Source organism: Sturnira hondurensis, unplaced genomic scaffold (assembly GCF_014824575.4).
Source record: "Sturnira hondurensis isolate 20B ecotype Veracruz unplaced genomic scaffold, ASM1482457v3 Scaffold0021354, whole genome shotgun sequence".
NCBI classification, from domain to species: Eukaryota; Metazoa; Chordata; class Mammalia; order Chiroptera; family Phyllostomidae; genus Sturnira; species Sturnira hondurensis.
Genome location: NW_028093985.1, coordinates 17,927,036 through 17,954,756, shown reverse-complemented (window position 1 = coordinate 17,954,756; position 27,721 = coordinate 17,927,036). Strand labels below are relative to the sequence as shown.

The 27,721-nt window shown below is 37.8% G+C and overlaps 1 protein-coding gene across 3 annotated transcripts in view; it reads left to right on the top strand.

The window, feature by feature from the left end:
• ARB2A (ARB2 cotranscriptional regulator A) overlaps window positions 1–27,721 on the top strand; it is a 423,315-nt gene that overhangs the window by 259,549 nt on the left and 136,045 nt on the right. For 2 of the 3 annotated variants that reach the window (XM_037032445.1, XM_037032446.1), the window contains 2 exons: window positions 5,625–5,741; window positions 12,407–12,491. In XM_037032445.1, coding sequence (XP_036888340.1) covers window positions 5,625–5,741; window positions 12,407–12,491 — 202 coding nt within the window. Of the gene's footprint in view, window positions 1–5,624; window positions 5,742–12,406; window positions 12,492–19,758; window positions 19,848–27,721 lie in introns of those variants that run through there. The other variant, XM_037032447.1, reaches the window with a different exon arrangement.

Below are 27,721 nucleotides of genomic sequence, written 5' to 3'. Positions count from 1 at the left end.
TCTCTACAGAAAAAAAATCAAACCATTGTTAATATAACAAGAATGGTTATCACAACATCAGTGTAACATGGCAGCCAAGGAGAGTGGGCTGGAATGTGCATGTGTGAACAATGGTGACTTCACTGTACTTGTCAGTGGGGGCACTAGACACCTAGAGTGAGCATGTGTACTGTGTGACCATCATATTGATAATGACTAAGTGAGTAGAACAACAAATCTGCATCAAATTTTGCATTAAGTTTGAACATTGCTCTGCAAAAATTGATTAGATAATTCTGAAGGCCACAGCTATAGGCAGCTGGTGATTGGCAGCTTCATAACAACAGTGTATCCACTCATGCATCATGTCTTATACAGAGTTTTTTGGCAAAACATCCAATCACCCAGGTGGCTCAGCCCCCAGACAGCCCAGATTTGGAGCCCTGCAACTTCTGGATTTTCTCAAAACTAAAATCACCGTTGAAAGGGAAGAGATTTCAAATCATTGATGACAGTGAGGAAAATATGAGAGGGCAGCTGATAGTGACTGGAAGAACTGTGTGAGGTCCCAAGGTGCCTACTTTGAAGGAGACTGAGGCATCATTCTCCAATATACAGTGTTTCTTGTATCTTCTTCAATAAAAGCCTCTATTTTTCAATGGTTCATGGCTGGATACTTTCTGACAGACCACCTTATGTGTATCTATATAGAGATATATATATAGACAGAGACATTTAATTCCAAAGCTGTGTATACTTTAACTATAAAACTATACTGTCTTCCTCTGGACATTCTTCATATTTGTGATTATAAAAATATGTTGAGCTACACTCTATGCAGAAGACAAAACAGTAAAGGGACTCTTCCCACCAGCTTGGCACTGCTAAGCCATAGCCCCACTGGTGTCAGGAAAGTGGAGCTATCACAGTATGGCTTCAACTACTCTGTTTTAATTTCCAACTGCATGGTGCTATTACTGGTCTAGTATTTTGATTACAGGGTTTTAAACAGACACAATAATCAGCTCTTTCTACTCAGCCAGATGGTTTTAGAATTATTGAACCACATACTCTTGAGGGAGAAAAAGAGCCTTTCATAATTTTTCCTGTATATATCTACACCTTTAAAAAATAATACTTGTCATTAAATGCATTCTAAGTTAAGCTTCTGTTGTCTACACTGAGAAAAGAGAAGGTTCTTGGCTTATACCTATGAGGTAGTCTACATTGTGTTTTTTGGGAAGTTCTGTTTTAACTGTATGCTATGTGCCAGGTCCTCTGCTTTGTATTTAGCTTATCTCACAATAACTCTGAGAATTAGGTGTATTTATCATCTCCCTTTCACCTGTGATGAAACTAAGTCAGAAAACTTTGAAATAATTTAATTAAGGTATCATTACTAGATATGGCAGAGCAGGGATTTGAACCCAGGGAATGTGACTCCAAAGTCCTTGAACCTAACTATTGCACTCCCTATGAAGACTACTTACTTAAAAGCCTCTGCTTTCAAAAAAATTGTGAATGCAGAACTGTGAGAGCTGAATGTCATACTTATCTGAATTTCCTGCTGGGCAGTTTAGTCTTCATATTTCATCTACCAAAGTGTGTATTTCAGTTGTAATCACTAGAGGTACTTCAAGAGCCTTGGATGACAGAACCAAGGTTTTAATGTTGTAGCAGAGATGATATTTGTTCTGTAAGTAGCATGCTATTGGGATTGACTTGTGCAAAAGAATCTTCAGGAAGACATTAACAGGAAAGACTGCCAAACCCAGTGCTGGCTGATTAGTCATCTTGGCCCAGGGCACATTTTTAACACAGTAGGACTCAGTCCACAGGGCAGTGGGCCATACACTAGGGGATGTACAGGCAGAAAGGGAAAGTGAAGGAAGAGATTTGTGGTAAAATATCATAGTGTATCAAACCACATAAAGACCACATTCAAGTAGAATCACTGAGTGTAATTATAATCTTCCTAACAAAAATGTGAAAAGATGCCAGCTTTTTGTACTTTTCAAATCTTTGAAACAACTTAATCTGAAATCTTAACTCAAGGAGCTCTAGAGGGAGCTAATCTATTTATATATGTATTTTTTTAAAAGACGTCTGAAACCCCAACCGTGCTGTTAACCAGAGTGATGATTCATTCATGCTCATACAGTGGTAATGATCCTCAGATTTATAAATGTATGCTAGTGTCAGATCCTAATCTAAAGGAAACATGCACTATTTGAGTTTCTTTGAGAATATTCTTTCCTGTAGTAGTGGTTCACATGCTGTAACCTTCACAGTGCATATGTGTAACACATGTCAGAGTTCTTTGTAAAGGTATTGGCTTTTGCTGATGAAAGACTAAAACCTTTCCCTCAAAAACATGTTTAAAACACATTATATATGCAAATAAAAATATGGGCCTGCACGCACATATATACATTCCCAACCCACACTGGCCTCTTTCAGTGGGTCCCCTTGGACTTGGAAATGTAAGAACTGTTCATCTGAGAGCCATGGCTGCTGGGCCACAAATATGGGAAAACGAAGTTATCTATTTTTTCTCTTAGAAGAGAAGACCACCCAGTTTAGGGTTCACTTCTTTAGTTTGGGAGTACTGACCCATACTGAAGGTATTAAAGCAAAAATGGAATGTCCTATCTGTTTGAAATGGTGGCATAGATGTTAAGTTCATCTTAAGTATACTTAGTTGAAGGGATCATTTAGCAGGTATTTTATAGTTTATTCAAGATTATATGGAAACATTGAGATCCCATAGTTCCTACCAATTTAAGAGACTAAGACCCCTTTCAAAATCAATGAAAGTTAAGAGTCTTCTCCCAGAGAAATACTTGTACCTTACACAAAGAGAATTTTGCAAGGAATTTCAAAGGAGTTCACATCTTTGGATCATAATAAAACCACACCTCCACCTTAGATTGACATTTAGTGAGATTTTGGTGATAAGACTTCCTCTCAGATTTCTGGGTTTTCCAGACTTTTAAGGCCTTCTGTTACAGACTATTTTGGAAGTTGTTTCTCTGCCCATCTGATCCTCTACCCTTTTCTTGCTTTGGGTGTATTCCATCTAAGGTCTGTTTCTTAACCTTGATTCCTGTGTTCAGTCTACGCCCACTATTGCCATTCTCTACACTTTTCATCAGTGCTCCTTCCCAGTGGAGGCAGTAAGGGAGGGAAGGGGGGTTGTGAGCCAGGCTAACAAATGTAGGAAGCAGAGGCTCTGGACAGAAATGGCAGTTGCAGGTAGTCCCAGAACTACCAGATCAGGTTGCGGCAAGACTGAAACCGAGGGAAATAGTCTGAAAAACTAAACTATTAAGAATTTCACTGATTTACAATTCTAATCCTAAACAGTCAAACATTTGAAATTCTTTGTTACTGTTTATTTGTAAACAGCTCTTTACTGAGATCCTCTGAAATTTAACCATGCCCCACCTCTAATAATATAATGTAAAACTGAGGTTGAGAGGTAAGGGACTGTAACAGTGTAAGGGAGCATCGTGCTGGGTTGTAACATGATCGGATGTGACGTAAAGAAAAGAGCACATCGTCACATCCCTTGTCTGAAGTGTCAGCCAGATAAGCAAACAGACCAAAGTTTTTTTCTCTGTTAGTTCATCTAACAGCTAAATATCTCTCCAGGTTTGTAGAATTTTAATCCCCAGATTTTCTACTTTTGCTACTAAATCCTCGGCCTATTCAACACTTAATTTTATATCATTTCACAAATAGTCCTCAATATTTAGTGTCTTCAGACACCACTGCCTTAAATAAGTTGGCATATATACTAACAACAACCACAATAAAATCCAGGGCAGGTATTTTAACATGCGGACATATTCTTAGAACACCAGAAAAGCATGTTCTTATTATGTAACTTTGGCAACAGTCACTCTAGATCTCAAATGTTACTGCCTAGAAAGTGAGAGTAAAAGGACATAGGTTCTTCACGAGCCAGGTGGAGTCGCTGTTGTGGAATTTTGCTTTTTATTATCTAATATTGGCCTAAATTTTTATATTCCAGTGCCAGCATGATCCAGTGAAAATCTGTTTTTAAAATAAAATCTATTCTAGAAAAAAGTAGTCAGCTACTTAATAATGAATGTGAAGAATTGAATTAAAGTATTGTTTTATGCTTTTAGAAGTATTATTGATATTGCAAGGTGAATTTTTATATTAATGCTGCGATGTTGATATCCAACATTGATTTTTAAAAATTTCCACATTATATTAACACAGAAAAAACAGAGAACAAAAATGTCAGGTGCAGAAGTGCTGCTGAGGCGGCGTTAACGTGAGATAGATTCCTATTAGGTGGTATTCAGTGAAAGAAGATGTGCATATGCAGAGTTTAAAGGAATTTAAGAGAGGGAGAGAGACACTTTAAATTCAGAATGCCAACAGGCATCATTTGGAATCAGAAATCCAGATTGCAGCCCTGGCTGGTGTAGCTCAGTGGATTGAGCGCGGGCCTGCGAACCAGATGATCGCGGTTCGATTCCCAGTCAGGGCACATGCCTGGGTTGCAGGCCAGTTCCTGGCAGGGGCCAGTTCCCAGCAGGGGATGCACGAGAAGCAACCATACACTGATGTTTCTCTTCCTCTCTCCTTCCCTTCCCCTCTAAAGATAAATAAATAAAATTTAAAAGAAAAAGAAATCCAGATTGCAATATTCTTTGTGTGAGTTTCCATCACCATTCTGAATTCTCCCTTTTTTTTTAAATGTGGTAATATATTTTTGATATACAATTCATAGAAATCAGCAAGAGGGAGTAAAAACATGTGATGAAAGGAAATAGAGCATGCTATGAAATTCAAAACCATTGTAATTTTTAACTGTAATTTTTCATTACACTTTCTTGTGTTTGTTGTGTCAAATTAAGGTCACTAGTTAATTGTTAAAGTATTTTGTGTTCTTAATCTAGAACGATTATTTTTCAGTTTCTTTATCTTGTAGACCACTGATGAATTCTTCAGTTTCTTCAAGTGACTCTTTTTCAAATTTTAGAATCATTTAATTTTCTAGAAATAACATTCTACAGAAAAGTTAAAGTGAATAGTTTGTCAACATAAAGAAAGATATTAGAAAGCAAATTTATATTGATAGGCTTTGAAGAGAAAGATCTTTGTGGCCATTTAAAACACCAGGGAATTACAAGGCCATGGTGAAGAGCAGGCTAGTTAAATAGGAGAAGTCAAAGCTAGATATCTTTCTTTACATATGCGCCATCTATTGAAAATAATGCAAGGTACTCCTAAGTAGCCAACAGTGATTACAGGTACTAACTTCCCTAAAGCACTGGAATAGGAAGTGGTCAAAGAAACTTGTAAAAGAAATCCTCAGGGAATCCTCCTCTTTCCCCTTGTGATCCCTTTAGTCCTCAAATTGCCAAACCACATAGAAAATAATAGAGCTGTGTAGTTCTAAGACTTAAGTGGTATTATTTTTTTCAAAGAAAATGTTAGGTCTTTTCATATCTCTGGACAAGAGTAGAGCATGTGTTCAGTGCAGAAAAGAGTAACTTTGAACAAGAGATGCATATTGCTTTTTTATTTTTAATATTATATATGACTAAGCAGGCTATGCCCTAGAGAAAAAAAATTGAAATATTTTATTTTCTTTTTTGAAACAGATGATTCAACGAGAAGCAGATGTAAAAAATAAGGTAACTGCTGTGGCGTTGACAGACTCTGTTCACAATGTGTGGCATCAAGAAGCTGGCAAAACGATTCGAGAATGGATGAGAGAGGTAAGACTGGGTTTTTTTCAGGGCTGAGATGAATGAGTGTGAGCCTTTATGTCTTGAGTTATATCACCTCCCACCCTCAGCCTTCCTTTCTGGAGGCAGAACATTTAGAGGGAATAGAAAAAAACTAGACATATATGAAATAATAAGAGGAAAACCCTTCTGAAGAAAAAAATACTTCTTTGAAAGCCCTGTCCTTTTTTTGGCTTTCTGTATATTGCATATGCATACAATGTATGTTGGAACTTTGGCTGGAGAAGGTCATGGTCTGTTAAGAGGTAATTATTCCCTGATATTTAATTTTTCAATCAGTTATTTAGCATTGATTCTCCTTAATCACAAGAAATAAATTTTACACTCGGTCTAATCCTTCCTTTAAAGGCAGTCCGTATGTGCCACTCTCAAATGGATTGGCTCACTACTGCCAGTAGGGGGAGAAGAGGTAAAAAGCTCAGTCGTGTTCTGCCGGATGCCTGAGCTGGGAGAAACCCAGGGAGGACCTGGTCATGGCCCAGCCTCAGGTTAAGAAAGCTTCTTGTTACACTTTTTAAGGGCTAGAGAACCTGAAAACTAGCAGGGACTTACTGAATGAACACACCCATTTTTTAAAAGAACTTCCACCCCATTCTTTTATTCCTAGTACAGATAAACAGCTGAAGTTTTTTATTTACATTTACCTTTCTGATACTATGAGTAATGGACATCACTGCATCATGCTATAAAATTGTTTAGTCAAATCACATACTTATATGAATTAGTTGGTTGACCCTCCTGATTTTCTCCCATTAAAAACAAAAAAACAAAAACAAAAAAAACAGAATACCCAGGCATTTAGTCAGCTGACCTCTCACCATAGGTATGGTGGGTAATATCTCCCAGCCTTCATGGTATACTCTAAGGACTGAAAAGTTAACCTTTGAAGAGTTTCGAAAAATAGGACTGGGCTATATAATCCCATAGTGGTGTTATCATATTACTATCAATCCGTTTATACTGTGGTGGTTATTCTCCATTAGGAAAAGTTACTTTCATCATAAAAAGTCCAAAATAGTTTTACTCCATTCCTCATAATATGTAAACATACCCCATTATTTTTCATTTTTTTCTTTTACAATGTATCTGCATCTTTAATTGTCCCTCTCAATGGTTTAAACTTTTTCTATTTCTAGAGAAATTTTATGTATTTCATGTTGATACTTTTTTGTGATGTTTGTCTGTCCAAATGAATACGTAGCCAGATACCAGCATTATGTTAGTAAGGTTAATAAATGAGCTACTGTATCTGTTTCTGGGCCTGTTTCATAATTGTGAATTAGAGATGACAGTGCCTATTCCATCTACTTCCTGAACTGTTTTGAGAATCAAAGATGGTGACTAAGGAAAAAAAAAAAAAACCCTTGCAAATGGCAAAAGAAATGAAGTGTTTTATTTTAGAGAACATTATAATATCCCAGAGATAAAAATTATTAGATCATAGTGATGGAGCTTCGGAATTATCCCTGCTCAGAGAGCTCTTCCCTAAAACAGAACAAAGAAGAAAATTATAGCCCAGACCAGGTGGCTCAGTTGTTTGGACTCTCACCCCGCACCCCCGAAGGGTGTGGGTTTGCTCTCTGGTTGGGGTGATGTGCAGGAGGCAACCAACCAATCAGTGTTTCTCTCAAATTGATGTCTCTCTCTTTCTCTCTAGTCCATAAACATATCCTCAGGTAAGGATTATTTTTTTAAAAAGGAAACTGTAGAAGACTATGCCAGATATCCTTGTCAGAACTCATTAAATGTGTCACCTACCCCCTTGTAGAGAGTTTACGTGCTTTGGTATGATAGGAGTTCAGTGTTTTCCAACACTTAGGATGAAACTCCATCCTCTTTCCTTTCACTTTTTTAGTCCTTGTCCATTCTGCAAGACTACTTGAAATAATGAAAACAAGCCTGGGTCAGTAAATAGAAGGGACTGTTGGCCTGAGCACGGGTGTTGGAAGAACTTGTGGTAGGGTGACCTTTGTGTCCCTCAGCATCCATGTCCTCCTTACCTCCTGCTCTAGCCTCATTTGGAATCAACTCCAAAACTAGATATTTTGCAAATATCCCTCCCAAGAAAAACACCTCAGCTAAACTGAAGTATTGTCTATAAAAATAGCTCTCGTCATAGATGAAACCACAGTGCTTTTTGGCTCCATTATTTCACCGAACACTGCTTTAAAGTTTGGAAGTAGGACCGTGGTACAGTTCCCTCCTCATCCCTGTTATACTACAGATTAGTACAACTGGTTTTTTTTGTAAGTCAGTTTAAATTAATACAGTAACGTTATTGATGTTAAGTATTTGTTTACAATAAAAAGCTTATTTTTAATCCTGTCAGTTAGTACAGAAGGAATGTTAAGGACTATATTTTTGTAGTACATGTATAATCATAAAATCTACTCCCAACCAAAAGACTAAGCATAAATGCTAAGTCAGCCTCATAAGGAGAGGGGAAAAGTGACCAAAGTCAGATGCTTCTCACCTTGGGCTCCGGTACTGTAAGGGCTGAGTAGGCAAGGATGAACCTGGAGGAGGTTATGATGAGGGAAATAAGCCAGATACAGAAAGGAAAATACGCCATGACCTCACATACATGTGGAATCTAAAAAGTCAAACACTCAGGAGCAGAGAGTAGGCTAGTGACTGCTAGCAGCAAGGGAGGTGGGGAAAACGGGGTGTTGGGCAGAGTGCAGACTTGCAGTTTTGCAGGTTACTTACGTAAGTCTGGAGACCTGATGGCCCGACATGATGACTGTCCTAACAACGTTGGATTGAACACGAGAAGTTTGCTAAGAAATAGATCTTAGTCTTCTTCACCATACACATGCACACACAAAAGGTGTCTACATGAGAAGATATGTTAATTAGCTTGACTATAGTAATCATTTCACTGTATATATGTGTAGCACATCATCATGTTTTATGCCTTAATTGAATAATTTTTATTTTATTTTATTTTTTATCCTCACATGAGGACATGTTTTAGAGAAAGGGGAAGGGAGGAGAGAAACAACAACTGGCTGCCCCTCACATATGTCGAGACCTGGGACCTGCAACCCAGGCATGTGCTCCAACTGGGAGCTGAACCTGAAATCCTTCAGTACAGGACTACATTTCACACTGAGCCACACTGGCCAGGGCTGTATAGTTTTTATTAAAAAAAAAAAGGCTGAGTGGGAAAATGTCATTTCCTGACATACCCCTAGCTTCTGAAAGTCTCCAGCCAAGCCAGATGCACATTTCTACGTAACAGTCAGGAACCCTTGCCTGTTGCCATTCAGCTCTGTGTGCCACTGTGGAAAACTCAGCCTGGTGCGTTGTAGTTGTTCTAGTCTGAGGAGGCAACACCCGCCATATGAAGACCAATGTCTAAGGCACAGGTGATTTACAACTCAGACAAACAAAATAAAATTGAATAAAAACCTAAACTCAACCAGGACAGCAGCCATCTCCAAATGTTATACCTCCAAATGCCTTGCATAGGAATACTTAGTACCTACTTTCTCTTTAAACATAATATACTAAACTCTAACCTGTTATTAAAAATTTTAATTCATTTCATATTTACACTAAAATATTGTCAACCCTTGGTTCAGATGTCAGAGAGTCACTCAGCACTGTGACCTAAAGGCACTTCTGTATTAAAAGTTCCCAAGCTTTTGGATTTCACACAAAAAAAGACAATTTACAACCACAAAAACATGTAACGTCATTATTTCAGAGTAAAAGACCTTTAAGTTGAAAACCTTTAAGAAACACTTGCGTATAGTGACCATTGTTCTCTTTTTACCTCAGACCTAGAGAAACTCTAGTTAAGTGACCCCTCCCAGTCTGCTGCTGGCTTCTGTCCCCATTCTTGTTGGGGTGACGCTCAGGCGTGGCTCTGTTGGTGCCTCTGGTCCAGCGTGCCCTGTTCCGCAGGGGCGTCTGCCAGCAAGATCTCCTGGGACTGAGAACATACTCCAGCGTGTTTTGAAGTTAGGTGGGACTTTCTTAGTGAGCTGCTGCTGTTGCCCACACTTGGCCAGTGTTCATCTCAACTGAAGAACTGGGGTGGGGGGCAGTTTGGGGCACTGAGAAGAGGGGGAGAGTAAGGGTTAGAGCAGTGAGAGACATTTGGCTTCTAAACTTTAGGGACTCATGTCAGAATGGGAAGTTACATTTGATAAGGTAGAATTTCAGACAATGTGAATAATATATAATGGCTATATGCCTTTCTCATAGTTCTTTCTTTATATAAGCAAGTATTCTTTCATCATTTTATTTTATTATACTCTATGACATGGCCAACATATTTTTAGCTTGTTTTGTCATGTTTTCTATATATTTTTCAGGGGCGGTGGTGCGGGTAGTAGGTATAAAAATTTCACACGTGTACATACACTTATCAAACTTACGGTATCAAACCTTTACAATTCTACACAGGTATTTTGTCATTCCTGAGGACATTTGAATGTACTTTAACTATAGTGTTTATTTTCTATTCTTATTTTTATGAGAGATAAAAACCTAAACATGTGCCTAAATAAAAACTGAAATTTCAGAATTATATAAATGTTAAGTTATATTTTGCTTTAAATATTTAAGTTAAAGGTGACCTGGATAAAATCCGTTTTGTCCAGCTTTTTAAAGTCAATGATAACAAGTTAGAAAATCATTAATCACCTGCACATTGTAATGTCCCATCCCTTTTATTAATACTGGAAATATCCTATAAGACATAGTTTTACATATGTGAGGTGTAGGTGAGCAGTATTAAGAGTGACATATCACCTGGGTAATAGCTGACTTTCATCAGATTTGGAGGTACTACTAGAATGAATAATAATTAAAATACATGCCTAACCGCTGCCTGTCTGTCGGTAGTGCTAATTGCTGTCATTGAAAAGACTGAATTGTTTAAGAACGAGAGAGAGAAAGAGAGAGTCATTCTTCATTGAAGCTATCTCCCTGTATCATTGGGAGCCTATTTTTAGTACCTATAGAAGTCATGATTTTTGAATTTATTAGGGACTGTGATGAATGATAAAACAAATCATCCATTTACATATCTTGACACTGCTTTGGAGAATACTTATTTCTTACAAGCGAGTGTCACATTGTATATAAAAGCTGGCTAATTGTGTGCTAATCTTCTGCATTATCTAGAACTCTCTGATGTGGTATTCTATCAATAGTAATATTAATTTTACTTATTTCAAATGTATGAAATATCTTCTAAAACCCTATTTCTTTTATAACTTCTGCTCTCTTACATTGTATAATTTTGCATTCAGCTGCTAATTAAGATTAGGAATGTAAGTTAAGAATACATATTCACTTTAAACCATGAAGCTTTTGTAATACATGAAAATACTAATACTTTATCCATTTTAAATGTAAAAAGAGAGAAAGCATTTAAGAACATTACTAGATGTTGTGTTTGTTTTCATGGGTTTTTTTCCACACAGTTCAATAGTTTCATTGATCTACTGTTTCTTACAAAAATCTGCCATGCTTTGTGAACTTCACTTTCTAATCTCACACAGCCACCCTTCCTTTATGTTATTCCTGCTCTCCCTGGTCTCAGAACAGTAGGGTTGCCTTGACAAATCTATTCAAAAGCCATCCTCAGCCTTTATTGGTGGGGACTGGGGCCTTTGAAATTCTCTCCTCACTGCAACACAGCTGACATCTTCTTCCAGACAGAATGAATTAAGGAAACACAATAAGACACTTGATCTACCAGTCAAGGATCTTTCCACAGTGAGGACGGATTCCATGGTGCACAACCAGGGCAGCAAGAATCTAAAAATACACAATACATGGTTGTTTACCAGAATAGCAATCAGCGATTTTTCCAACATGATTGATAGGATGATTTCTTTTAAATAAAATCTGCCTGGAAATTCATTGTGTGTGTGTGTATGTGTGTATGTTGGAAATTTTTTTAAAAGCTGTATATGAGGTTAATCAAGTTTTTTGAGCCAGACTTCAAATACCAACTTAAAATGTATGGAAGAGATATAGATTATTTTAATTTCATTTGTCCGACACGTAAATCATTATTATCTTAGAGGTTAATCTTTAATATTGAAGTCTCTGTCCTCAGACACACAGCTACAACTCACCAGATCATGTTTCTTTTGAACTGTTTAATACATCCTTCATCAAAACAGGTGGAAGTAAAAATTAAAAAATAATATAATTATATGGGCCAGATTTTGAGTGGTAAATACAAAACTATTTCTTCTAGTATTACAAAGACAAAGAATTTATTTTAAAAATATAACTACTTTTCACGTGTTCAAAATAATAATTCATTTCCATCCGAAAGTTAATAATGGACACCCTTTTCAATTTCTTTTAATTATAATCTTGGCCTTCTGTTAGAACTATATTACATCAGGTTCACAGGACATGTATTTTCTTAATACCAGTGCACAGGATTTGCTGAACTGTAGAAGATAAACTTTCTTCCGCTCTCATGTTGGTCATGACTAATGGCTGACGGTTTAAATAAGAAAAATTTTACATTCTATGAAAAATAAATCGATTATACTTTCAGTGGTTGATTATGTAGGATAAATTAATTGCTACAGCCTGAAAAGTTGGTCTTGGTTCAAATTATGTTTCAACAGAAAATTGTCTCTGTCACATTGCAGAACTGTTGTAACTGGGTCTCTAGCTCAGAACCGTTAGACACATCGGTGGAGTCCATGCTGCCTGACTGTCCCCGAGTCTCAGCAGGTATGTGCTTATGCAATGTGTATTTTTTAAATGAAAAAATATGCTAATGAAATGTGGAATTCTGTTTTGCAAATTAAGCATGATGGTCTGCCTTCAATCTTCTAATGAGTTATTGGTGACATACGACATGGGTCTGATCCACTACCAGAAATTTGTTAAGTATCTGATAATGCTTACCAACAAGCTCAGTAAAGATGAGTAAGTGACACAATCTGAGAGTAGTGTAAACCATTGCTGTTGAAACTTTGGGAAACAAGACATGCATAAATTAAAAGTTGATTATAAGACAAGAACTGGGCCGCCATACAGGACCTCAGAGGATTTGTCTCTGATTGAGTACCAACTCAGTGACACAAAGACAGTCAAGGCTGTGAATTCAGAAAAAAAGGACTGCTGCAGTGATGTGGAGACTTTAGAAATGTTTTTCATGCAGAATATTCTGGCTGGACTTTCTGTGTCGGGATTTGGATTGTAGGAAGGCATGCAGGATGGCATTTTAGGCAAGAGAAACAGAGCAGTGTCAGGAGTAAGTGCTAGAGTGGATCTGAAGATATTCACAGGATACTAAGGCAAGACTGGCCTGCCTGTTGACAGGAAAGAGCAGGGATGGGGGTCAGCACCTCAGGTGGGTGTAAGGACAGCTGGCATTGACTTCCAGCCTCCAGGTGTTTGTACTTTTGTCTTTAACCTCTAGATAAGAGGAAAGAGTGACATTTTCAGTGCTTTCTGGTTTTGCTTTCACCCTTCCCAGACAATTTTGATGATAAACACAAATTGAGCAATGATATCTGCTTACGGATACAGAAGAGGGATGGGCTTGCTTTGGCCATAGCTGCCAGAGAATAAGATATTTGTCAAGCAATCAATATATAATCTTGTTTTACGAAAGTTTCTGTGTAAAGATACCTTATTTAATGTATATTGTGTCTTCACTATCAATGACTCACCATCAACAGCCGTCACTCCAAATGCAGCATGTCTAACACACCTGTTGTGGCCATCACAGTCTCCCTGTGAGTAGGCATACTAGACAGCACTTCAGCCCCAGGTATACTTGAGAGCATTTGAAATGGTGAAATCACCAACAAAAGCACAAAATATGAAGAATATGGCAGAAATAGTTTGTGAGAAGGACACTTGTTTATAGTATGAGCTGTGAACAAGAAGGCAAAGCACAACCTTATTTCCTTAGGAATGTGCATGCTGAGCAACTCAAATGTTTCACCACTGCATGTGTGCGTGTCTGTAAAGGACCACAAAAGCACCATGGTATTGGTTTGGGGAGTTACAAACACATCTTAGTATGTAGGTGAATTCACAAATACAGGAATCTACAAATAATGAAGACTGACTACATATAATAAAGGACTTATAACAAGGATTTGACCAGAGCTGCTTAAACAGTCATTGTTAGAATGTCAACTTTGCATCAATGCTGGAGCATAGATCAGACAATCGTTAAGGGGAGCTGGATGTAAAGTGGCAGAGAACAAGAATGAGCTAGAACCCGTAGCATGAGCTGGAGCCCATGAGGATGGAATTAATAAACCCGTGTCAGTTCTTGTAGCTTCTGTCTTTGCTGGTGTGGATGTCCCTTAGAAGCCAGCGCCCTTTGCCATGGAGCTAACCATGCACATGCCTGGCCTAGGAGTCAGAGATGCAGAAGGAGGAGAGTCCAGGGGAGGGTGGAGCAGACGGAGTCCTGGCCACTGCCTCATGCCACCAGGTGAGCCAGCAGATAAACAGCAACATATGTGAGCTCAAAATGGCTGCTACTTCACTGTAACCCCAAATTTCCCACAGAAAGCTCCCTTGTGTACCATCCTAACCAGAAACATACAGTTTGAAAAGAAATTCTGGGAAATGTGGTTCAACCTAGTCCAACTGACATTACAGAGCCTGCACAGTCCACTCCTTATCAGTTTGGGACTCTTATACATCTTTTTACCCCAGACTCCAAATAAAGACATTAACGAAGTCATACTTTCACCTAACATGATACAACTAACCCTTTCTCCTGAACAGGATATAAAGCCATTTTATTGTCCTTGGCTGATGTTCATTCTTCTCACCTTTGGTATCCTATACTTTAAATGCTGAGAGATTGCTAATTGCTACTGACATATCTTACTTGACATGATAAGGAAATTAGAAGAAAACAAAAATATTTAGTATATGGATAGTCCTATCCAAATAAGGAGGAAATGCCCCTATTACCTTTCTCATTTTTTTAACCAGTCATGAAGTTGCAGCTGGTATTTATAATTACCTTCATTCTGTGTTTTCTTTGCTCTCAGTAAGTACCTCAGCTAGTCATGGTTGCTTGCCTGGTGGGATGACCCGATACCTTCATTCTTGAAGGGCCTGGCTGTTAGCAATCCTGCCCGAGTTGGTTTAGAGTCTTCTATTGACCTTAGTCACAAGGACTACTGACATGTATCCTAGATGGTTCCCTGCATTGTAGAGACATACTCCTCTTGCCCCTCATTTTGTAGTAGCAACTCAGTTTTCCCTTGGTAAGCAGGATTAATGGCCCCAGCTAATATAGTGACACTCTCTATTCCTTGTTAATTCAGTGGTATAAGGAGCTCAGTATGGCAAGATGGCAGTCTCAACTTCGAGGTGAATGGAATCGTTGTGTCACCTGAAGGAAGCATTCCTTCCTATGGAACCATTAATAAGACCTTTAGACCAACACAGCCTAAAGCCATGGGAATGGGAAGCAGCAGTTTTGCTAGTAGATCACTAAAGGTAGTAAGAAAAGCCAGTCCCATTTCCACCCTTTTATTTCCCAGATCTGGGAGAAACAGGACAGGATATTAAATGCTGCTTTACAGCAGATACCGCATCCCAGAGGATGCTGTCTCAGCCCCACAAGTTGTTACCAGGCACTATAACTGAATCTTCAAAAAATTCTTTCCCCCTTCCACCAGCTGCATGAGGATAATAATCCAATGGGAACAGGGCAAGACCAGTGAATGGTGGCAGACCTTAAGCTCTCCCTTGTCCTCTCACTTACTCTCTCTGATGGAAGCCAGCTGCCCTGTTGTGAGCTGCCCCAGGGAGAGGTCCACGTGGCATCAGTATTAGGTGGCGTCAAATGAGAAAAGAGTGAGTGCTGGCACCCCAGCATTTTCCACACCAACTTACCAAAACTGAACAGATGGCTTTCAATCAAAGTCAGTGATTTCCCCTCAAAGAATCCTTTTAAAAAATGTTAACAAGGGGTATGACATCATAAAAACGAGCTTTTAAATAAGATTAACTTAGTATAGGGGTAAAAGAGAGGAGGAGGAAGCCAGAAACAATAGACTCAGTAGGCTGTGATGATAAAGCAAGTATGCGGGGTTAATGGCATGTACTGGAGAGGTGGCAATGGGAGCGGAGACTGGAGAGTTGTAACAAATAGAACTCGACCCCCTTGATGATAAATAGGTTAGACGTGGAGGCTAAAGGAAAAGGAGGAGACAACGGTAAGTTCCAATGAAAAGTAACTGAAATAATGCAAATATTATCACCAGAAGAATAGAGGAACAGGAAAGGGAAATCAGTTACGGAGAAGAAACAATGAAATTGTTTTATGGCCTAGTCAATTGAAGTGATAGCAGTTCTGGTGATGGCAGGAAATTCAAGTGGAAATAACCAAAGGTTGTTGAAGTACCTTTGAAATACCTGAAATTAGCTGATGATAATCCTGTTTTCTATACTTTAAAATGTTAATATTTTTGAAGATTTTAACCATTATTATATTAACCATAAGCTAATAATGAATATCCAGACTAAACATTTAATTTAGTGAAGTCTTTCTTTCAGCTTTAAAAATTATAAAGTTGCTGTTGTAATATGCTTTTTGCTTTTGACTAGAAGTTCATGGTCATAGCAGTAAAATAACCTATAAAAATACATACTCATTTAATACTGTATTTTTCCTATTACTACCAAATAAAACAAAAATAGATCTGATGCTCATAACTTAATTTTATGAATGTTATTTACCTGTGAATATGTATTTTATGACATATACAACAACATTTTTAAAATGTACTTAAAATATTGCTGATAATTATTTTCAGTACAGCCATATATTTTTACTTTTCTTTTGAAAGCAACTGTAGTACCTGACAGTGCCACACTTGAGAGTGCACAGTGTTAGGCCTTACGCTTAAAATGAAGTCAGACTTTTCAGTGATAACATATAGTGAGTGGTGGAATTCTGAGGGATCCTGAGGATGTGTCAAGTGCCTGGTTCCCCCATTTCTTCCTATTGATAGTGTTTCCTTCTGGTGACATCAGCCAGCTTAAAACAGTTATTCAGAGAATTACATGATAGTAGCTGGTTTATAGCATAGCCCGTGTTGTGATTGTTTGTGTGTTTGTTGTGAAACAGTGACAGCAAATATCTGCCTTACTTATCTGTAGAAATGTTATGAAGATTTTTAATGTCTGGAGGGTTATTTTGAGTTCATCAGAAGGGAGGCACTATAAAAACATGGTACTATACATTTTCATTAGTCATTTTAGAATTAAAGGCTATAATTTCTTTCAAGACTTTTATTGATAATTTAATTCAATAGGACTGAAAAGTCATTGCTAAAAATACTCTCCCTTCCATTTCTGTGTCTGATTTTATTTTTAAACAACAAATATTCATGTTGTCCTGTGTTTTCGGTGACATCCATAGGGTCACAAAATAGTCAGAGACCAGAGTCATAGAAAGGTAGAAAATAGAGTGAAGAAATAAAAGGAAATACTAACAGTGGAAAGAAAAATATTCAGTAGAACAGAGAAATCTGGGCACAGTAAAGCTATGAGAGACATTGGTGTAGCAATAGCGATGAAATTAGAAATGATCGTGTTTAGCCACTCTCCCAAAATAGGCAATATAATTTTTGGCTGTGTATGAGGAGGCATTCCCCAGGGTGAAAGAAAGGAAAGCAAAACATAAATGTTTGAAAACAGACAAGGTTGCAGAGCATTGATACCTTCTGACTTCTTACAAGTTGGGACTCAGCTTACTTTAGCTGGAGTGTGACTGGCAGGCTGCTCTTTGCCAGGCTGGTTCTTCTAAGGGCAGCTGCTAAGGCTCCTATACTTTCAGTCCCCTCCAGCTGTGCTCCTTACATGCCTCTCTGAGTATGTACATTCAGTGTGCATGCATCCACTCAGCAAGTACTTACTGTGGACCAGAAGCTGCTCCAGGAGCCAGGGACATAGCAGTGAGTTACAATATATAAAGGTCCCTCAAAGAGCTTACATTCTAATAGCAGAGACAGTTATTAAACAAGAGAAATAAGACAGTACATAGCATGGTAGTATATAGTATAAAGCATGGTAATTGGTAGGAGGAACATAAAGCAGGAAGAGAGGCTATGAAGTATATGTTTGTGGAGGATTTGAGTTTTTAGGGAGGTGGCCTGGGAAAACCTCCCTGAGAAGATGACCTTTCCAGGGCATGCTTTCTAGTCCTGGACTTCATGGTTTCTATTCAGCTCTGAAATCAGTGCTCTTATTCCCTTCCAGCAGTCTCTTGTTATGGGTCCTTGGAAAGCTGACCAGCATGTCAGGCCAGCTTTACCAGTCCTCTAAGGTTTATGGTAATCATAAAGCATAGTTACCAGGAAGTTGTTAAGCTTATTCTTATGCGAGGTTCCCCTAAGCAACACGTATGGAACAGTGTGGCATCTGTACAGCACTCTGGCGTTCACAGACAAGATTGCCTGTGTCCAAGGGTGAATGAATGGAGCCCCTCATGGCTGACCTGAAGGGGGAGGGAATCAACATTGTGATACACCTGTGATCACCAGGAACACAGGTTGGAAAGCTCTGCCTCACAGGTTAAATTTTTCACCCACTGTTACCTGAACCTGGACTTACTAAAACCATGTAGTTGTGTGCCTGGTGCCTATCGACCTATTCCCTAGAAGAACTTGTGTTATTCTCATTTTTCCTCGCTCTTGTCATGGCTTCAGACAGGCTTTCCTCTATTATTTCAGCTTACCTAGAACACTTGGTGTACATCTGGGCACCTCAAAATTAGAACAATAACAGGATCCATGTTTAAAAAGAAAAGGGGGGAAAAGCCTTAGTAGATCTCTTAAGAAGTAAAAATTAAACTTGAAAACTTAGTATATTTAGATGATTCTGTCTTGGTTCTGAATATCGGAGTGGGGGCTGCTGATGACATTTTCCTAAATTGTGAAGCTTCATTTCCCCACCAGAAAAGAAAGTGGAAAATTAATAATTTCTAGGTGAATTTGAATTGTGGAAAACCTGCTAATGTAACCCTAAGTTAGTCCAGATGACTGTTTACATTGACTACACACTTACTGAATATTTGCTAAATATTCATTTCACTTTATTGCTAAAAATATGTCTTGAAAATGACACTAAGGAGTTATATCTCTTCTGTGTTAGTGAATAATCACTTCCTTCTAAAGATAGCAATGAAAAATCAGCAGTAATTGCTTCTAGAATGTGGTGTCATTCAGAATGTGTAGACAACTTGAGTTGTCTAGTATGTTTTTAGACACAGCTCAAATTAATTGGGTAATTGAAAAATGTATACTCTGCTTGTAAACAGACCTTAAAATTCAAGGTCTATTAGCATATATGATACTGTACCACTTTTTGACTACATGTACTGCACGCAAGAATTGCTGCATTCCTGTTTTCATTCAAAGGCTGTATATTATAATACTTGAAACGATGCTTTCATTAACTAAATAGTGCTACTCAGGCAGTTTTTGCTCTTTACTGGAGAATTGGCCTTGTAGCTGTTATTCATCAGTTAGCTTCCCTGTTCATTGTTTTATGCTACCTAGTAATTATTAGTTGATTTAAGGAATAAGTATTCTAAAAGTTGACCACCATAAATTCTTGTGTTTTCAATGAATCATTCATTATAATTAATTAGAATCAGGAATTCTAGGGAAAAAAACATTTAAAGAATTATTAAAAATAACTTATCTAAATACAGGGGTTGGCAAAAGCAGGTTTACAGCTGTGAGTATTCAAAACAGAGTTCATTTTATATTATTATTTATTGTATTATTTTCCATATGAACACCTGTATACCTACTTTTGCCCACCCCTGTACACGGTATTTTGGTAGATCACCAATATTTGCCCTGATTACATATACTTAATCAGGTCCAATGTTATCATGTGATTTTGACTCTCAGTTTTCCAATAATCACAGTAAGTATAAGCAGTCTTATGCCATAAATTTCACTTTAAAAATTAAAAATAGACACTATGTTTTTTACAGCTTTCTGAACCAATTTGTGAAAATCCTTTCAAGAATTTGGCAGTAAAGGTGGCAATCTCCTTTCACTTAGCTACCTCTTCCCTTTAAAGATAAAAAATTGTAAAACTAATTATTTTGGGGATGCTTTTGGATAAATAATGAAATAGTGTTTGTACTTGAAAAGTATGTTATGAGCTAATCTGGAAGCTATTACTTTTACTGTCCCCATCGCAGTGCTGTGTGGCTTTCATGCTGTGTACGTAAGTGTGGAAAAAGTCAGTCAGGGGCCACTGCTACCTTCATCCTTTTTACCATGAGTACTCATCTTTCCCACGACTGTCTGCATGGCACTTGTCCTCTCTTTCTCCTTCCTTGTTCAAATTCTGTCTGGGTCACTGCTCTTGATGGCTTTCTCTGTGCCTGTATCTCTCTCTCTCTCTCTCTCTCTCTCTCTCTCTGGCACACACATACACACACCTGGACACCTGGGTTAGTCTCTGTGTATGACTCATAGTTTTTGTCTTCTGTGTCTTCCTGACTTCAGTCTCCCCACTTAAGGATTCCTCATCCTATACTCTCTGGAACCATACCTCCCCCAGCACACAGTCTCTGCCTCCACCTGCCTGACCTGTGTGGCTGGCCTGGGTCCACTGACCTTTACGTCTCTTTGACTGTGTGACAGCCACAGAGTTTCTGCTCTTTTCACACATTCCGTGTCTGCTCCCACCTGCACTCTCCCTGCTAGCTCTGTCTTGTCATTGACAGATCTCAAGTCACTGGCAATAAATCTATCTGCTTGCTGGCAAAAATACCCCAAAACATACCTCTTCAGAGAAATTCCATTGCTTTCTAAAAGTGACTCAAAACATCTAAAATAAATACTTTGGTATGAAGTGAAAATTCAAAATGAACATTGGGCACCATAGATAGGCCAAATATATTCTATTTATAAAATCTCAAGATGTTCCAAGTTGATAATCAGTTCTGTAGAAGCAGGGGTATATTTCATAAAATTTTTGTTTCATCATATTCTGAAAATGTAGTTTTACTTTAAAGGAAAATAGTTCTATTTAATGATAAATTTTGAGAGACAATTTGTTTAATTAGTGACTTCAGTTTTTAGTTACTAAAATTGACTGAACTGCTATATCATGTCCAGTTACTCTTTGAGAGCTGGTACTAGTGTTTCTGCCCATACTGCCTGTTATAGCCCCTGCAGCCATACGTCTCTTACCCCAAGTATTCAGTGTGTTACACCAACAAATGAAGAAATCATATACCAGCTGGTTTGAGTAATCTCATGGCACAATTCTTGGCAGAATTCCGGTATATTACATGGTTTCATAATTTCTAAAATACTATAGAATTCACTTGTTGAAAATTTGGGCAAAGACATGTGAACATCATTATAAGCTTTGTGTAACAGTGATTTCTATGAATGAGAATTTTGCAAGAAATTCTAAATTAAAAATTTTTAATAAGCTTCTAAAATCAATATTGGCTTAGAGATTCTTTTATTTTTAGCTAATGTTTTGGATGTTTTTCTTTAAAGGGGGGATTTTTACTTTTACTTTCTTTTGGTAAATTGCATTTAAAGAAATTTAGAGTCTTCTTTCCACTTTTAATTTATGCGGAAAAGTAGCCATACCTTTCCTCCTTAGTTCCCCCAAGGGAACGTGATTAAATTTAAGGTAGAACATTGTTACCTTGACCATTGCAGCTAATATTTCTGTAGCAATTCTCCTATGAAGGAATAATCCCTCAGTATTATCTGGCTTTGCTTTGCTTTAGAAACAATCTCAAGCATACAAAATCAACATAGACAGTGAAGCTTAATTTTAGAAAATCAAATTTTACTTACTTTTACCAATTAATTAATTAATTAAATGAGTTTGTTTCTCCTAAAATTAGAGCCTAATTTCATGCCTTACCCAAAACCTGAGTTATCCTTGGCTCTCTTGAGGAGAGAAACTGACTGTAAATATTTATTACTTAATTCCAGAAAGATTTATTGAGCACTTAATAATATACTAGGCACTGGCTTAGAGGTATAAAGATTGCTAGACATGACTCTTACCCCTTCAAGGAGCTCATGGATTCCTAGAAGAAAGTTTTCTGTTTATTGCAAAGCTTTTCTTTGTTCCTAACTAGAGGATGATCATTGAAATAGGTGGAATGGGAAGGAAGGATAAGGACCTACAAACTCCCTCTGGACCCAAGAATAACTCTTAGCTCACTGACAAATTAAATGGTACCTCATTGTGCTCTAAGATTTAGTGCCTTTTCTGACAGTATCCACTTTTCTTCCATATTGTTATGAAATCCTGACATTTTACTTTAAATATATGTTCCAAATGAATATGTTACTTTTCATTTCAAACTCTTCTAGGTAGTAAGTCAGTAGCTCTTCATAAGAAGAGCTTTAGATTTATCATGACTATGGGAAATTTGTATTCTACCAAATATGTGGAGAATTAATTCTATAAAATGGCCAGATGAACATCTATAATTATACTGTCTATAAAATATGGATAACACTAGAACCAGCCAATAACCATTTATTGAGCTATGGTCCGAATTAAGTGAAATAATCTCTGTAGGACTATTAAAATAGTACCTGCATAAAATTAGAACTCAAAATACAGGTGGTCCTGGCTTTGCGTGGTTCCAGTATACACAGGTTTCAGTCACCATAATAGTTTCTTAAATAACACCAACTCCCCACCCCCCAAAAAGTTCAAATTTCAGTTACCACAACGTAAGTGAATGATTGCATTAACCAGAAATTCCTGTCTAAATAACAGATGCTCGTTATGATCAGTGGTCAGTTAGACCATTTCTTTGAAAATCTGTCACTGACTTATCACTGTATATCTGATATTCAGTTCATACATAGGTAGCACTTATCACTGTATATTCAGTTCATACATAGGTAGCACTATCGTCCATTTTACAAAAATGCATAATCAAAAGAGAGACATGGCCAACAAAGATAAAAGTGCAAGAAAGAAATGAAATACTGGATTTGAAATTGGAAAGTGTTTGTGACAAAAAAGATGAAGATGCCCCCAAGGAAGCAGAGTTAGAAAAACAAAACTTTACATCAAGTAAACTCTGAGATGCCTCATGATATTGGAAGTGCAAAGGAAAACATGTTGGAGACTGATCCAGACTGAGGAGTATGCCAGTTTGCCAAGGCACAGGAAAGATTTGCTTGAACCATGTAATAAGTTGCATGACGAGAAGGCAAGCACTGTTCAAACTACTCTGAATAAGTTTTTACAAAGAAATTAAGTATCTTAATTTGAACAAACTGACAGCGACCAGAGTGGGGGGAGGGTAACGGGAGAGAAGGGGAAGGGTCAGGTCACAGAACATGTATAAAGGACCCATGGACAAAGACAATGAGTGGGGGGATTGAATGTGGGAGGTGGGAGTAGGTAGGGCAGGGGAGAGCAATGGGGAGAAAATGGGGACAACAGTAATTGAACAACAATACAACAAAGTATCATAATTCTCAGTGTTTCTAAGTTTTAAATTACAGTGTGCAAATACAGTTATTTTACCCTTTTTTAATTTTCTCTTTATTTTTAGCTGACAATAACAGGATTTTTATATTCTGACAAAAGAGATTAAAAACTTTAGCATTTTCCATTGATTACTAGTATTACTTTATGTGGTTTCAGCCTGTAGAGTCATTTTTATAGCCCCGTGTTACCATGCAAAACAATTGCACAGTAGTTTTTTTATCCAGTCAGTTGAGTGCTATACATACATAGTTTTAGAGAAATTGTTACTTTTAAGTCCTGATTGTAGTCATACCTCATTATACGATGACTCTCAGAGTCTCGCAGAATATCTTCTACAGAAGTACAGTGTTTAAACTTCTCGACTTTTCTATTCTTCAGCGTTCTGCCTTATTTCTTCATTCTCCGAAACCAACTTAGATTCAGTGCTGACTCTTTTCCTTTCTTCTTCCTGCTGTTGTCCTGTCCGTCCCTACTCTCCTGGATGCCTGCCTTCCTTTCTGAGTGATGCCTGCCCTAGAGCATATCCTTGTGAGAAACTTCTTTAAACATATTGGCTTCTTCCTTATCCATGTTCCTGTCAATCTTAAAAGACACATGTCCTTCATGAATTTAAATTATTACAAGAAATTCTATGTAAGCAAAATGTCAAATTCTAGTGGAAGCTGACCCAAGTTAACACTTGCCAGTGATACCATGATAGGCAACAAAATAAAAATAAAAAATTAATGCTATGCATTTTCACTGTATGCCTTTTCATATTTCTTGAACCATGTGAATGTATAGTCAAGTATTCAGAAACAGTGAGTAAAATTTATATTAAATAAATAATAATAAATGAAATCTTGCTTTCGGTTTTCCATTCACAACTGGTTTGATATAATGGCTTCCTAGAGTTCTGGGATTTTCAGAGGATGAAGACTTCCTCGGCCTGATAAAGAGAGTGCCACTGGGGCTGCCGTGGACTCTAGACAAGTCCGTGCAAGTCTAGGCACAGTGTTGCTCAGGAGTGGCTGATCCCCTGCGTGGATGTCTTTAAGATCTAGGAATCATTGTGATGTGACTTTGAAAGAGAAGTCAGTTTTTTGTTTTGGGTTTTTTTTTTAATTTTATTTATTTATTTTTAGAGGGGAAGGGAAGGAGAGAAATATCAATGTATGGTTGCCTCTTGTGAGTCCCCTGCTGGGAACTGGCCTGCAACCCAGGCATGTGCCCTGACTGGGAATCGAACTGGGATTGTGTGGTTCGCAGACCTGCACTCAATCCACTGAGCTACAGGAGCCAGGGCGAGAAGTCAGTTTTATAAGCTGACTTGTTTCCTCATTTGCTAAAGCCAAGGGCTTTGACAGGTTTAAAATGCTAAAAGGAGTTTTTTTAATTTACATATATAGATAAAGTTATTGTACTAGAACTTACAATTTTAAGTCTGATATTGCTTCTTGAATTTTCCATGGTCATTGCTGCTTTTCATGTTATTGAATATGTGTTCATTTTTAACAAAAAAAGATACCTGTCTCTGTTTTGCTTGCTTCAGTTCATAATTTCCTAAAAAGATTCTAGGGAAATTCACAGAGGCCCAAAATCAATGAATTGGAATCTAGTTAACAAAAAATTAATTCTCATAGCACTGAGTTATCTCCTGTAAACAGAAATTTCAGTGTACTTTTCAATTACCTCTGAACCCACATTATGTCCTTAATTGCCATTTTCATTGGGCATAAGCTTTCACTTCTGTTAAGTGTATTTTCCTATGTTGTATAATGGAAAAATTTTCACTTCAAACAGGTGGTATATCTCCTGCCCTACAATGTAAACAGAGTACAAATTTGAATGTAGAAGAGGTGAATGCACCCTGACTGATCAGTGCCAAGAACATCCTTAGAGCTTTTCTTTTGGAACAAGTGAAAACTTAGCTTAAAAGTTTAAGTCTTGTTTGAAATAACAAGAACCTTTAAACTCTATTCATCTCTGACTATGACTATACCTCACTTGCCACCTGACTTCAACTCAACCCTACTCAGCTCAACTGCTCTTCCTGCCTTATACAGATAGTTAAAATTCTTTAAGGCTTCTGGTGAAGACTGTAGGGTTTTTATACTTAACATTATTTCATAGTACCGGAAGTTCATAGCTCATGACTATCACAGACCTACAAAATAAAATGGAAGGGTTTTCCTTTATATACTCTACATCTCTTTGTAGTCTATGTAGTTGTGTCGTATTTGGGTTGTGAGCTTTTATTTTAAAGCAGCAATCATATCACAGCAGAGTCATTTTATAAAATGACCAAAATAATAACAACAAAAAGTATTTTGAAAAGTTCTTTGTGGTCTTAATCTGAAATTAAGACAATGAAAGAAATTCTCCATGAGCAGACATGACTACATTCTAATTCTTCTCTATATTTTTAAGAGGAAAAGCATCTCATATTACCGTCATTTCATCCTTGTTCTTGTCCTTTGTGATCACTTGTGCAGAACAGTGCTGTTGTTACTTATATTGTGATTTATCCCATAGAGTAAGAAATGATTCTATATAGTGACTACACTGGTTTGATTAACTCTTTTTCTGTGGTATCGTAACTTTAATATCTTTATTGTATGTACGTTACCATCAGGTATCAGTTTTTCTTAGCTGCCTAATATCTTTGATGTCTCACTTTGTCTTATACAGTTTTCTACTTAAAAATACATACAAACGATCGATAGTCTACTTACTTCACTGTGTTTGAGGTCGTTTCAGTGAACTAAATTGTTGTAATATGCGGTGTTTATGCCGTCACTGAGAGGTTATAAGTGTCTTGTCCTACTGCATATGCAGCTGCCACAGTTTTATGGAATTGCTCACTTTGCTTCTTAAACTTAGAGAGGAACCCCCAAGTGCCTGGTCTCTGGGTCTTGTCTCCTGCCTTTGCCTTTTGTTAAGATATACACCTGCCTTTTGGGTGACAGTGCCTTCACGCCCTGATGCCTGGTCAGTGCTGGGATACTAGGACCTCTGCAGTGTGGGGAAAACTGTCAAATTAGCACCATCTACTCTGCCTTGCCCTCTGTCTTTTACACCATTCTTAGATCTGGTCTGCTCCTTTGAGTTAATCACATTTAAAAAGGTAGGCTCTTTTGTTGTTTTTGTTGTTCTTGTGTGTGTCTGTTTTGTTTTATTGTGTTTGGAGACTACTAGGGAAATGAAATTTCTCATGCATTCTTACACAAAGCCTGGTCCTCTGTCTGGAGCTTGAGCAGCTTTGGGAAAGGTGCATTTGAGGAAATGAGGAAGCAAGGATTACCTTCCAAGCCAAGGAGATAATTGATCAGCATGATGGAGTAAGTCAGAGCCAGATCTCCCTCACATCCAGGTGTTTTATGCACTTACTGTGCTAAGAGCACGGAGGATAGCCTGTGCATTAGCACATTTTTTTTGATGATGAGAGAAGGCCCTGCCTTCCCTTTTTTAAATTTTTAATATATTTTATTGATTATGCCATTACAGTTGTCCCATTTCCCCCGCTTCATCCCCCCCCCCCGCATACCCCCTCCCCTCCATTCCCCCCCTGTAGTTCATGTCCATGTGTCACAAGTTCTTTGGCTTCTACATTTCCCATTCTATTCTTGCCCTCCCCCTGTCTATTTTTTATCTACAATCTATGCTACTTATTCTCTGCACCTTCTCAACCGTCTCCTCCGCCCACTCCCCTGTTGCCAACCCTCCATGTGATCTCCATTTCTATGGCTCCACTCCTGAGCTAGCTGTCTGCTTAATTTGCTTTATTTTAGATGTGGTTGTTAATAACTGTGAGTTTGCTGTCCTTTCACTGTTTGTATTTTTTATCTCCTTTTTCTTAGATAAGTCCCTTTAACATTTCATATAATAAGGGCTTAGTGGTGATGAACTCCTTGAACTTGATCTTATCTGAGAAGTGCTTTGTCTGTCCTTCCATTCTAAATGAAAGCTTTGCTGGATACAGCAATCTTGGCTATAGGTCTTTGGATTTCATCAGTTGGAATACTTCTTTCCAGCCCCTTCTTGCCTGTAAGGTCTCTTTTGAGAAATCCGCTGACAGTCTGATGGGAACTCCTTTGTAGGTGACTGTTCCCTTATCTCTTGCTGCTTCTAGAATTCTCTCCTTCATTTTGGTCTTGGCTAATGTAATTACGATGTGCCTTGGTGTGTTCCTTCTTGGGTCCAACTTCTTTGGGACTCTCTGAGCTTCTTGGACATCCTGGAAGTCTATTTCCTTTGCCAGACTGGGGAAGTTCTCCTTTATTATTTGTTCAAATAAGTTTTCCGTTTGTTGCTCTTCCTCTTCCCCTTCTGGTACCCCTGTAATTTGCATGTTGGAACATTTCAAGATGTCCTGGAGGTTCCTAAGCCTCTCCTCATTTTTTTGAATTCTTATTTCCTCATTCTTTTCTATTTGGTTGTTTCTTTTTTTCCTTCTGGTCCACTACATTGATTGA